General features: G+C 48.0%; 6 protein-coding genes across 6 annotated transcripts; 2 read left to right on the top strand and 4 right to left on the bottom strand.

Annotated features, from left to right (window-relative positions):
• Positions 1 to 901: 901 nt before the first annotated feature.
• HD556DRAFT_1318351 (RNA polymerase Rpc34 subunit-domain-containing protein) lies at positions 902 to 3019 on the top strand. Its single transcript, XM_041301227.1, has 8 exons — positions 902 to 1016; positions 1081 to 1161; positions 1216 to 1289; positions 1348 to 1412; positions 1472 to 1584; positions 1648 to 1791; positions 1847 to 2038; positions 2102 to 3019. Exons 1-8 carry the CDS (start codon positions 948 to 950, stop codon positions 2891 to 2893), a joined length of 1530 nt encoding a protein of 509 aa, XP_041167816.1. The 5' UTR covers positions 902 to 947; the 3' UTR covers positions 2894 to 3019.
• On the bottom strand, positions 3020 to 4555 carry HD556DRAFT_1318341 (NIPSNAP-domain-containing protein). Its single transcript, XM_041301226.1, has 8 exons — positions 4447 to 4555; positions 4288 to 4390; positions 4189 to 4234; positions 4034 to 4128; positions 3908 to 3975; positions 3687 to 3856; positions 3410 to 3637; positions 3020 to 3355 (listed from the first exon to the last, which is right to left on the bottom strand). Exons 1-7 carry the CDS (start codon positions 4513 to 4515, stop codon positions 3520 to 3522), a joined length of 669 nt encoding a protein of 222 aa, XP_041167815.1. The 5' UTR covers positions 4516 to 4555; the 3' UTR covers positions 3020 to 3355; positions 3410 to 3519.
• A 190-nt stretch (positions 4556 to 4745) lies between these two features.
• Positions 4746 to 6606, bottom strand: HD556DRAFT_1224142 (uncharacterized protein; the record flags this gene model as incomplete). The annotated part of the gene is made up of 6 exons (XM_041296937.1): positions 4746 to 4949; positions 5006 to 5160; positions 5212 to 5551; positions 5615 to 5998; positions 6059 to 6181; positions 6235 to 6606. 6 exons carry the CDS (start codon positions 6604 to 6606, stop codon positions 4746 to 4748), a joined length of 1578 nt encoding a protein of 525 aa, XP_041167814.1.
• Positions 6607 to 6903: 297 nt separating this feature from the next.
• HD556DRAFT_1428297 (20S proteasome subunit beta 3) lies at positions 6904 to 7690 on the bottom strand (the record flags this gene model as incomplete). The annotated part of the gene is made up of 4 exons (XM_041304702.1): positions 6904 to 6952; positions 7010 to 7399; positions 7454 to 7518; positions 7577 to 7690. 4 exons carry the CDS (start codon positions 7688 to 7690, stop codon positions 6904 to 6906), a joined length of 618 nt encoding a protein of 205 aa, XP_041167813.1.
• A 213-nt stretch (positions 7691 to 7903) lies between these two features.
• On the bottom strand, positions 7904 to 9723 carry HD556DRAFT_1318306 (mitochondrial carrier domain-containing protein). The gene is made up of 3 exons (XM_041301225.1): positions 9218 to 9723; positions 8931 to 9165; positions 7904 to 8875 (listed from the first exon to the last, which is right to left on the bottom strand). The coding sequence occupies exons 1-3, from the start codon at positions 9596 to 9598 to the stop codon at positions 8025 to 8027; spliced, it is 1467 nt and encodes a 488-aa protein (XP_041167812.1). The 5' UTR covers positions 9599 to 9723; the 3' UTR covers positions 7904 to 8024.
• A 261-nt stretch (positions 9724 to 9984) lies between these two features.
• HD556DRAFT_1259592 (uncharacterized protein) lies at positions 9985 to 11656 on the top strand (the record flags this gene model as incomplete). The annotated part of the gene is made up of 2 exons (XM_041299031.1): positions 9985 to 10942; positions 11028 to 11656. The coding sequence occupies 2 exons, from the start codon at positions 9985 to 9987 to the stop codon at positions 11654 to 11656; spliced, it is 1587 nt and encodes a 528-aa protein (XP_041167811.1).
• Between the last annotated feature and the right edge of the window lie 847 nt (positions 11657 to 12503).

Here is a 12503-nt window from a genome sequence, read left to right as displayed (position 1 = left end):
AAGACAAGAAACTAAGAGTGTGATTGCTACCCAATTTATATCATGAGAAGCGCCAGCCCGGCCCTGTTGCTCTTGAATAGCAGACTTGAATTAATGGTTGCGATAGTGAATGCAGCGAAGCAAGGAAGGTCGGAAATTCAAATATTCAAGCTTCAAGCTTGGTGTCCGACATACTATCCATTACGTAACGTTACGGTCTATTCGTGACGGGCCTCTATTTCGTGATTTTTGTCTACAACAATCAATTTTAAAGTAATTGCTTAGCCACTTTACTGAGTATGTTCTACACACTATACTAACATATTCCAAGTGAAATAAAACAAATCCGTTGGGAAATGGTAGAGATCGCGTTTTCAGTGTGACAGCAGCAAAAATCACGAATTGGTGACACCTGCCGTGGCTGCCGACGTCGGTCATTAAATTTAACAGCAGGCTGCAGTCTGTGAGCGCTGAGCAGGCCATACCATGGCCCATGGGGCGTCACTGAAGCAAGCTGGTGTCATCTAAGCATCCGTCATCTCACTAGGGTTTCAGTATTCCCGCACCACATCCACCATATTTTTTTCGCTCAACCCCCACACCCGAGTCACGGACTTCACAATCAATATCTACATACTACATTCCCTCAACACAGCGTCAATGATTTGAATTTAGCTCTATATAATTCTCTGTACACACTGTAGCTCACAGATATCCTAGTAGTGGGTCCTACGTCCTAATCAATCGCGCCGAAGTTCACGAATCACGAATGTCTGCTGGGCGGACTGTAAATTCGGCCAATGTGACTGTCCGTTACTATTCGTGACATGAGTGTGACTCACGAAATAGAGGCCCGTCACGAATAGACCGTAATGGATAGTATGTGCCACGTGGCTGATTGCACCTGCCTAATCAGCTGTCCGACTCGACTCTGCACTTGACTTGATCGATCTGATCGCCTCCACACCATGAGCGGGCGAAAACTCAGCCCCGAAGAGCAAAAGCTCCACCAAGCTGCGCTTTCCAGCACAGACAAGGTGAGCTCAATTCTCTTGATCACCCATAAATACCACACTGGTCACACTCATCATTCATTGGCAGGTATTAACCTCAAAAGAAGCTGAAAAAATTGTCCCAGATGTGTCCGCACGCACTGCAGCAGTCAATTTCCTTCTGGGAGCTGTGAGCACTTCCACACGATGCATGTTTCTACGATCCTGACATGCAAATTCGAAGGGCATGCTCAAAGTCCTGTCGAATGCAGCAGGCGTCATCTCCTTCCGAGCTGTAATGAAAAAGGAGATAGAAGTGTGTGTATAATATCTCCATTGCGTTTCCCGTGAGAACCCCCTGACGTGCAGGACATAGGAAAAAAGATATGAGCGGTGAAGAGGCCATGGTGCTCGGTCATATCCAAGCTTCAGCAAATGAAGGTGAGTTGCCACGTGTCGAATCAAACGGTAAGACTTATCTTATTTCATGTAACCCACAGGCATCTGGACGAAACACCTCAAAGCCAAAACGGAATTGCACCAAACAGTCATTGATAGATGCCTCAAATCACTCGTTCAGAAGCAGCTCGTGAAGGCTATCAAAGCTGTCAGGGTGTGTTCCACCATCCAAAGTTCTTGGTACATTTCCTCATATACTTGTACTACGCTACGCTAGCACCCAACCCGCAAGATCTACATGCTCGCGCACCTAGAACCTTCAGTCGAGCTTACGGGTGGGCCATGGTACACTGACAACGAACTCGACACGGAATTCATCAAGCTCCTTTCAACTGCATGTCTGCATTACATCCGTGACCGTGTACGTCCCTTCCCTTCACCCCACAATTCACACTCACAATATTCTTTTCCGGCAGTCCTTCCCCAAACAAAGCTCCAAAGCCCAAAACGAATACAGACTCTACTCTATAAGCGCTGCGCCTTCCTACCCATCTGCCCAGCACATTCAACATTTTTTAAGCAAGAGCAAGATCACAGAGACCCAATTGGGCGTTGAGCATGTCGAGATGCTTTTAAGAGTGTTGGAGTTGGATGGGGAGATTGAGAAGGCTAGTTTCTTGCTTCACTTCATTGCCCTCGTTGTAAATGTATGCTGATTGATTGGTTTATAGTTACCTGCGTTCACAGCATCTGCTTGGGACGCTACAGTCGACTCTGACGATTCAGTTCCTGGATCTAGCTCGGACTCGGACTCAGACACAGCCACTCGCAAAAAGCGTAAACGCAGCTCATCAAAAAAGAAGAAAGAACGTAAAACTAAAACGCGAAAACGGCGGCGTACGGAGGAATCAAGCAGTTCCAGTGAGAGCGACAGCGATGATGACGAGTCTGAAGAAGAGGAACAGCAGAAACGGAAGAGGAAACGAAGTAAGAAGGAGGAGAGCGATGAGGAGGAGGATCACAAAAGTAAGAAGAATAAGAAACGGAAGAGCCGGGAAAAAGAGGATGAGAGCGAGAGCGAAGACAGCGATGATGATGATCGTAAGTCCTCGACGTCTAAACGCAAGCGCAAGCGCAAAGGGAAGAAGCTTGATGATTCCTCTGACGATGACTCTGAATCTGAATCCGACTCTGACCATCGTCGTTCGAAATCGAAATCGAAATCGAGTTCAAAATTAAAGTCGAAGAAGACGAAAGCGAAGACAAAGAAGCCATCCTCGAGTTCAAAACGCGTTAAATTCGAGTCTCCGGAGGCGGATGACAATATCAACGTCGGAGGAGCCTTTGTCTACCGAGCAATCCGCCAAGAGCGAGTAGCGCTGGGATGGTCCCAAGCTCCATGCGGTAGATGTCCAGTATTCGACTTCTGTCGCGACAAGGGGCCTACGAACCCACAAGAGTGCGTGTATTACGAGGAGTGGTTGAATTTCAAGGGGCCAGGGGTCGTGAAGGTGGAGGTGTGACAAGAAATGGCTTCGGCGACGCTCTGGTAGCTCTATTCTTGCATATCTGATAGGTCTTAAGACTTTCTTGATTAAGAATGATGGCTCCCATGTCCTTAATGGCTGAAAAGTCTCATATTGCGAATAAAAAAAGCATTGTGCTCTCCATTTCAAAGCGACAGCGGATGCATAAACGACTACGCGGAATGGATGAAGAGGTATTGAGGGTAATACAGTTGCAATGGCGTTTAGTCCTTAGCATGGTGGAGTATATAAATAGAACATGGCCGACGCAAGATAAGATATCAGGAGCCTGAGGCTCGCCTTAGGCTTCATTCGGATTCGATGAGGAGCATGCTCGCAATAGACAGAGCGGAACATCCTGGAACATCACTCGCACGGCTATGTGCGTCCTCATTTCAAAGGGCTGTAAGAGAGCGGGAGCAGAATGAATGAATCCATGTGCGTCGCAAGCTGGGAAGTCTGAGTTTGATGTGTTACGGTAAGTGCATTTCAAGGAAAAGTCGTTCCACATACTTTAGACACAGTCTCCGCCCAACCGTCAATCTGCCATGCTTTCTCACGTAACTCTTTCCTTGCCTCGAGACTCCTGTTCGCAAGACATCAGTTATATCAACGTGAAGTATCTATTGGTGAACGAACGGGTATTGCCACATGTGGTTCACCTGGTGTAATCTTCCAACCTGCGAGAACCAAGCTCCGATGGGAGCGACGAACTTGCGACGAGCTTCGATCCCTCTCCGCCTGCACAAGCTTCTGTAAGAGCAAGACTTCCAAAAAAGTTGAAACGAACCATGCATTCTCCCACTCAAGTAGTGTTCCTGGTTTTAACTGGTAGCTCCGAAGCTCGAAGATGCCGCCTTGGGCGTGGGGTGGTGCAGTGGGAAAGAAAGCAAACTCTTGCGTGAGCTGAGATGACCGTGAGGTAACGTAAGGTAGGAGCGCCTTGTACGCTTTGGCGTGCTAACAGATACCCGATGAGTCGATGCATACTCGAGATGGGCAGACTCATACATCTGACGTTCTTATGAGTGCAGTGGTCTTGTCAAAGCCGGCGTAATTCTCGTATTCGAGTATATGAACTTGACGTCGCGCGCCACATCAAAATAATTAGCGTATGATGTCCTTTGAAAAACATACCAAAAGTGTCCTGTTGTCCCACCACGGTTTCCCAACTTCCGGTCAGCTTGACGTGTAACTGTGGATCATCCTTTATTCCAGCGTAGTACTTCTCCCTGAATAAGCCAACCATTTCTCAAAAAGTGCCCTTTAAAAGATGGGAATTATTTTCTTACGCTGCGGCTTTGTACTCGTCAAGCGCCCCTGGCTGAACTCGATGAACTTTAGGATGCAAATTGTCAGACAAAGTCTAGAAGCTCGTATTCGCTTCTCACCCTCGAAGCCGTGAACATATTTTCCCCTAGCAACTATCCTTGAGTGCTGTTGAATCTCGATATCTCCTGCTTTCTTCGCTTCTGGTGATCCGTGGAGGAGACTCTAAAGAACACTCCATTAGGACAACTGTCGCAACGTTGAATGTGCGCTACCTGGACGGATATCGTTCTGCGCGCTCCAGAGAGCGCGACTTTATGAATAGATCTGTTTGCGAGAGATGGCAACATAATAAAAGCTAGTGAATAAAAAAATGCAGTGGAGATGGTCGTAGGGTTGACGTTGAAGAAGCGGTACATGTGACGTAACAATATAAGCACTTGATATAAGCGACCCCTGAGTTTCAACTTTCAACCAACCACAATTCGTTCTAATTCAGGTGGAACTGCAGCCTTTGACAAGCAAGTTGATTTTTAAAAATGAATATACTCAGTGGGATGTTAGATACAGAACTAATATATCATGCTAACCACCGTATCCAAAATTCGTAGATCATCCAGTGAGGGGAAGACGGTATGTCAACCTGTAAACTCGCTCGGAAGAACCGATGATCCGTCTCCTGCGACTGCACGCTACATTCTTGCAATTTGCGAGGCGGGGACCTACGACCACGAAGTCCGGTTAATTCGGTTTCTTCGCACACCAATTCATGCGTGGAGACAACCTTAATGCGCCAAGTTAACACGATGAAGCTAAGCTGACCAAAGCACATGAATTTACCCAGTTGACAGCATCTGGAGAGGATTCGAACTGGACTTGGCGTAAAATGTCCACCGTTTCCCTCGTGACTAGTAGCGTTATTTCAATTGTGGAATCGCTTGCTGAGCCCATGCGTGACAGCATGTCCAGGCTTACGAAGTCACCCCGTCGTGCCGCTGACAAAAGGTGTCAATCGCTACACTTCGACTCATCACCCATCAACGTACGAAATGGGCTGCGGAATGCAGTATCCGGGCGGCCGTCGACAGCCTGAGAAGGAGGGAATTGCAAGAAATGGTCCACGGCATCCTGACCCAAAGACTGGATACTTCGTAATTCTTGCATAACTATATCATCGGCCGAATGACTTTCAGCCTTCAAGTTTGATGGTAGTAAAGGGATATTCGTCTGCAGCAAACAAGAATCGCCCAGGCACGGCGCTTGAGATACTTCATGACCAGCAGGGGTTACCGCATCGACTTCGATGAACGGTAATTTCGATTTATGAGATATATCTGAGGCTCTGAACGCATTCAAGAGAGTTGCCAGGTACCGAGAAGCATTAATCTGTGTTTCCATAGTTAGTGTGACTTCATAATTTGCGTAGCGGTGTCAGGAAATTTCACTAACAACATGAATTTTATTACGTTCATCACCTTCCATTCCGACCGTGAATGGTTGACCACCTCCTAGCTCAATACCTTGATCGAACCAAACGTCAGGAATCCGATTATTCAGGATCGTAAAATAGTTGTCTGCCATCTTCATCTCATCCTCGGATGCATTCAGATGATGTAAGAGCGCTAAGAAGTCCGCAGCGCCAGTCCGAGGCAGAATTGTACCGTGTCCAAGCCACGCGGACGAAGTGTGCACACCGTCGGACGTAACCGTTGTACGTAGTTGAGTGGATAGAACCTCATGTGGGGGCAGAAGGTGTATTGAGTGGTCAGGAGTTCCGAAAACCCGAGCATGCAGAGTTCGAATAACCTCAGGCATAATAAGGTAGTCGTCATCCTGTAAATTCAAATATCCTATCTCAGAACATGAGCCCAAAAGAGAACATTGTCTACCGACCTGCAGGAAGCAGAAACGAGTGGTAGCCTGTTCACACGCAACGTATCGAGCTTGAAAGTAGGTGTTATGAGGCGAGTTGTATATCTTCAACTTTTCGGAAGGGCAACCTGTCTTCGCGAAGGTCTGGCCAGAAAGAACGGTGTGTATAAGATGGGGTCTGCAGATTCTTCACTCACCTGGTATGTGATTTCCTTCGGATTGTTGTTCCATACCACAACCTCCGCTATGACATCTTCCAACCATGGACCACAAAGAAGACTGACAATCTGGACAACATTTGGGAGCCGTGACCAGTTCAGAATGACCGCTGTCACGTCAGGATAGGATCGAGACACTGAAACTGAGCTAGCTCTTTGAGCATTTGAAGACCTATTTGTTCCAACCAAGAAGCTCGCCGCAAGGGGACGACTAGGGCTGGCGAGGCCCTCCCAGGGAGTCTGATCTGAGTCAGCTGGCACATGAGTGCGTTGACGCAAGAGCAGATGGACACCGAACAGCACAGCACAAGCGGTGAGGAGACAACGAAAGATGATCGTCCTGCGAGCCATCGACCCCAATTGCCACGAAGACGTTGTTTATAAACGCACTGTATTAGCGACATGGCCGAGGTTTGGTAAGTTTGGTTGCCACCTTGTTGCCGCTGCAGTTACTAACTGGAGGCTCGGGTCTAAGCGAGTCTGCACACAAATCATATCTGTTTGAGACCCGAACTCAAGAGATGAAAATCCAAAGTATGTAGCTCTGAACGTCACCAAGTGCAGCAATACACTAGGATAATTAGCTCTGCAGGCGGAACATGCGTTTGGCTCAGGTTATAAGTATGCATTGCGGTGTGATATTACAATCTAGTCCATTCTACCTTTCAGTGTACGCGTAATGATCTTGTCCTTGGTACTATGAAGTAGAAATGAAATCAATGACAGAAAGTAGACTGGAGCAGGAGAAACTCACATGACATGGACAATTGCTCCCCAACCAGAGTACGCGTCTCTATCGACGGCATTCAAAAGCGTTTGTGAGATAGTTTCGAACAGATCTTCAGCTTCCAAATCTGGTTCCCAAAGGCCCTCTGCTACACCAAATAATTTTGCGCTCGCCGTACCAGCTACCACAAAGTCTTTTGCAAAGTTTAGACATCCTATGAGATCTGTGGCTGCGATGAAGGGCTTGAAACCTCCAGAAGGTGTTTTCGATAGACCAGCCATTACTGGTTCGATGAAGTAAGGGCCAAACCGATGCTGATAGAGCGTCGAGGAAACCAGGTGGGCAAATGTCTCTGGTTCTATTTCTCTCTCTTCCTTGATGGTATACATATTAACCCGATAGCGGAAGCGCTCCCGACTAGATGCTGCTACGTTAGCCAGTGAGTAGTAAAACTGAAAACAGTCAACTCACAGCGTCGTCACGTCAGTGGCCAATCCAGGCAGACCAACATATACCCGATCAGTGACAGGAAATATCTAACGAGCAATGACGCTTAGCAGGATGGGAGGTATCACACGAGAACAAAAACCATACTCTCTGAAAATTCGAGGATATTCCCAATGCTTGACTTCCCAACCGCAAATCTGAAGCAATGGCGACACAATCTTTCCCCACCATGGCTATAACGGAGCCACCGTTGTATTCCATAATCGACTGTAGACAGTGTAAAATCAGCAAATCAGCACAGTAGAATATGTTAGGTCGGAGAGTGGGCTAACCATGTTTGTTGGCTCTGGTTGATTCTGTGGTTTAGTATAAGAGAGACAGTACTTTCACTGGCGCGGCCAGTGACGCGTCGCTCGTTTGGTGTTATATTATGCCTTTCCTAATTTGGCGTAATAGTTCACCCATGTCTTAGCAAAAGTGAATACCTAATTTGTTGACCTTAGAACTAATGATTTAATTACAGAGAGCTACGCGCTGCAGAGGAGAGTTATAATTGCTACTGAGGGACGAGAGAATCATGTAGAGTAAAATCTGCCTAAAGTTCTGCCCAACCCCCGTCTACCTCTTGTTGACCTCCGAAGGTAGTCAAGAGTAATACAATAACGCTAACACCAACACGCATTCTCATTCCCCGATATAGTTGCCCGATACCCGTATTTCTGAGCCATCTGGATTCGTCTTGCTCCTCCGCAATCAGGTCGTTAGAATCATTTTCTTCCGCGTGCTCCGTTTGCTGTTTTCTCGGTTTTGATCTTCGCTTGATAGGAAGGTCTGACCTCTCCTCAGTCACAATGTGCCACAGCGCGTCTACGACACCATTGTATGGTACAGGACGCGTCTCGGCGCACGTACGCAGCGCCTTCGCCGTACCCCGTGTTTGTACTTGTAACCTTCTGCGCACAGTCTCGATAGGTAACGTGATGAGAAGGCTTGCCACAGATCCTAACACTTGAGCGAAAGCCCATGCAATGGGCCTGGTGTCTGGAGCGACGTGTGGACCGAAACCCAGTCGAGGAGCGATCAGCGTAGGCATGAGGATGTGCAATAGAGGACGAAGGCCATTGTCCAGAATGGTAGGGATAAGGAGTTGGGGATGAAAATAGATGCTTCTAATACCTCCCTCTTGGGCTATTATCTGCCTTAATGCATCAAATGGCCCAGTGTACGTCCGGTAGCGTTGCATCGCCGATTGGGCAACTAAGCGTGTCCGAACGAGATCCAAAGGCGATAGCAGAAAACCAGTGATGACATGCGATGCTACCGGCAAAAGAAGTGGTGGGCGATATAGCCCAGCGGCCGACGACAAGAATATAGAGTGGATAAAATTGTCGACGAGTGGTTGCACATTACTGAAAAGCACGTCGTGAATGCAAGATGTGAGTAGCCCTGCGCATATTAACTGAGGTCAGATACAGGACACCATTAGAGGATAAGGACTCACCTTTCCATAGTGAAAGCCAGCCTTCTCCACGGAAGGTAGCGACACGTTTCACCATATCCCAAGTGCCATTCATACTGCCCACAGGAATGATATATTCGGGGCGCGTTCCGTCTTCCAGCACAGACGTCCTGATTACATAGCCCTGATCGTCAACGGGCTTTGGTGCGGGGTACTTTGTGTGCGAAGCGGCGGGGTCCGCGAAGTAGGACTCGTCCTCGTTTGTAGAGTCGCTAAGCTAAGATGAAACTTACAATTATATGGGTTGCACGTATTAGATGCCCACCTACCGTTTCTTCCTCTTCTTCCTCCTCGTATATCTGGCTAGATGGTGCTGGAGCGTCCTTGGGAATCCACTGAATTTGAAGAAGTAGCTTGCCTACTTCCAGTGGCATCACAAGTGCTGTACTCGTATACTGAAGCAATGCTGACGCGACTAGAGAACGCAGTAGCAGGGACACATCAAGACTAGAAGGTTCGCTGAGGTCTAGTGAAGGAGACAAATCAAAAATTGAGTTATGCGCAGGACGAGTAGTCCATTGATAGCTAGGCACTGCAGGAGCGGGTGCGGGTGCGGGTACGCTTGCGTTCTGCATAGGAGGTGGAGGAATGAATGCCCATGCGGATGAGGGAGGGTTGTAGAGATCACGAAGGGATGGATTTGAGCTCATGGAATGTGTTGAATACTAATATTGCCGTACGTAAGGTATAGACTGGTGACCAGCCCGTCTAATGACGGACTGGGTTTGAATGACTTAGACACTGCTTAGATAAGTCTGCTAAGTTATTATGTGAGGGTTTCGATGCAGTAGTCAATAGGGAGCCATTTTTGTATCAGCAAGCGAGCAAATGAATCTAGTCCTTCCAGTGATGATTCCCGCACAGCTTGGATGATTGAGTTCACATCCATTGTAGAGTAAATACATACATTAGCGATGCGACCGCGTTTACCTCGCGTCAATATTCAAACATTAATCTCAATATCTCAAATATTCTCGACAAAATTTTAGTTTTCGGATTGGCTACAGGTCATGTGACGACTTCAAAGCGCGCATCAATGCCTTTCGTATACCATGGCACAGATCACACTCACCTAGACTGGTCGTGCATGCTGAATGGTTGTCGCTACCCCTTAGCGACATCATCTCATCACCAGTCCTTTGTTCGTGCCCATCAGCGCCTCCCCTGGGCATGGATTTTGGCACGACAGACCCTCCTTGATGTCCATTGCTCCTTTGTGCCGACTGATCAATCTCACTTGCTCGAGGGGCACGTCAGCATACGCCATATCATAAACAGTTCACCACGGCTTGCTTCGTCCTTCCCGAGCGCTGCCTTGCCAGCACTGACACGACATGGTTTCACGCAGCTCTTTCACTTCGGATCATGGTCTACACAAAATACGGCCTCACCATTCCATTTTGAGCCTTCGCATAGCTTGACAGCTGAACTGCCTACCGCCGCGCCATCTCTACGGCGTCATCTCCCTTCGTTGATATCTTGGCTCGAACGTCTCTGCCTCAGCACACTACTGAACGGATCATGTGATGAAACACTGGCTATCGCTCGTCCTCTGCGACGCTTACATGCAGAAGAAGAAATCATAGCATTGTCATCCCTGCATACTGCTCCCACGACCTCCTTCTCTCAACAACGTCCTTTTGCTGCCTTGGACGCTTCAATGCTCCCATCACCAGCGTCACTCTTTCAGGGTCGCTCGGTTACATCTGCAGCCGCGACACCTAATAGCCAGGTGGTATTCTCACTTGCGAAGTATGGAACATCAGCAGGGATCCTGCATGGCGAGCTGCTGGGCATCATAGCCGCTGTTTTACTGTCTATTCACGCTAGCCCGCAAGAACCCTACTCCGTTTTGACAGATCACAAAAATGCAGTCCACATGATACAAGAAGTACTTCCCGGTGCTCTACCCCACGTATGGAACAATCGGCCAGCGCGTTTGTTGTACCGCTGGTTGTTCACTTCTGCACTCTCCGACAACCGCGCCCTCACTCGTCTGGACCGCTGCTCATACCAACGGCCTGACGCCAGAATGTCTAGCCAACGATTATGTTGATCGGTTGGCCTCGTTTGCGCAAGGACGGCGTGGTGTTATTCCCTCTGCGCCCCTCGCAACTTTCTCAATGGACGACTACGCTATGTTTGCATCCGGTTATGGTTTTGTTGAGAACAACCTGTCCTCTTTCCTCATTTCTAGGCTTGAAGATTCTTATGCGTTGAGCGACTCCTTTCGTCCAGCACGAGCCCTGACTCTTGCACTGTATGACAGTCATCGCCTGCCGGACTTCCCATACACTCGAGCATCTAGCTCTTTCTCTGCCGTCGTACAGTTGTATGCCCGATCATCACAACTTGACACCGCAGAGGTGCGGCATCGGCGTTTTCGTGATACGCTGCCCTGGTGTCATTTCGGTTGTAATCCCTTTGAGAGCGTTCACCATATTTTTGCTCGCTGCCCGGCCTTCTTGGCTATCCATCGTGCGCATAACATGCAGCTCTGTGATGAGACCTCCTTACTCGAGGGCAAGGCTGCCGATCGTGTACGAGAGGTCTTGGAACTAGCGGCTCAGCGCCTGTTTTCTGACGACGCGGGGCTTTGGCCACAATATCAGACGTGTAGCTTTGCTTTAATTTCGGACGTTGGACTGCATTGGCAGGACGTTTTTGTTTCATTGGTAGTTGAGCCATCGAGGAACCTAGTTACCTGAGCTTATGTGAGCGTACTAGTAGATGGCCAAATATAAAAATTCAAATTCAAAGCACTATCCAAATTCAAACCCACTATCGCGACGGCTTGCCTATGCATTAGACGGGCTGGTCACCAGTCTAGTGAAAACCCACCATGGCGTGTTATATGGCCGCGCTGGACAAAAATACGAAAATTGAAAACCCAGTGAGAAAGATTCCGAGTTTCTCTTGTTTCAAAAATAACAAATCGAACAAAATTAGTTGTCGATTTTCTGATTTCGAACTTCAACGAAGTCTCTTGTCTGCATTGGGAAACGGATGACCATACATAGACAAAGTCGCTGCGCACGCATGTACAACTTCAACCATTGTTGGGCATGGACGAACCTGAAGTCCTAGAGCAAATTCCACCACCGCTCGAGACCATACAGCAAGGTTATAATGAGCTTGGTCACCACACTCGCATTGTTCTTCGAACTCAACTTGGTGATAGCGCAAGGCTTAATGCCACCAAGCGAGAGTATTTGCGGTTTATTAGCATAGTAGAACAGGTGCCATCACTCAGTACTGAAGATGCAAACCAGGTGAGTTATACCGACTAATACTGAGCCTCTTCAAGATATACTAATTTGGGTCGCGACATGTTAGTCCATCAGTATTCAGCGCTCGTCGGTAGGCTTTATGTCAAAGGGCAGATTTAGGAAGCGTGTAGCGCATTTGATCTCGCGTTGAAGATGGCGACTGGAGATTCAGCAACCCATCACCTCATTTCTCTGATGAAGGTCCGTTGCATTTTTCTTCCATGCTCCGTGCTTCATTATGGTTTGCAGGCTGCTGCAATATTCTACGCATCGTGGTACGTCAATA

The sequence above is a fragment of the Suillus plorans genome (assembly GCF_016647745.1).
Source record: "Suillus plorans strain S12 chromosome Unknown HD556scaffold_1, whole genome shotgun sequence".
Classification (NCBI taxonomy): Eukaryota; Fungi; Basidiomycota; class Agaricomycetes; order Boletales; family Suillaceae; genus Suillus; species Suillus plorans.
Note: the sequence above shows the minus strand (reverse complement) of the source record. Positions and strands in the feature narration are given on the sequence as shown.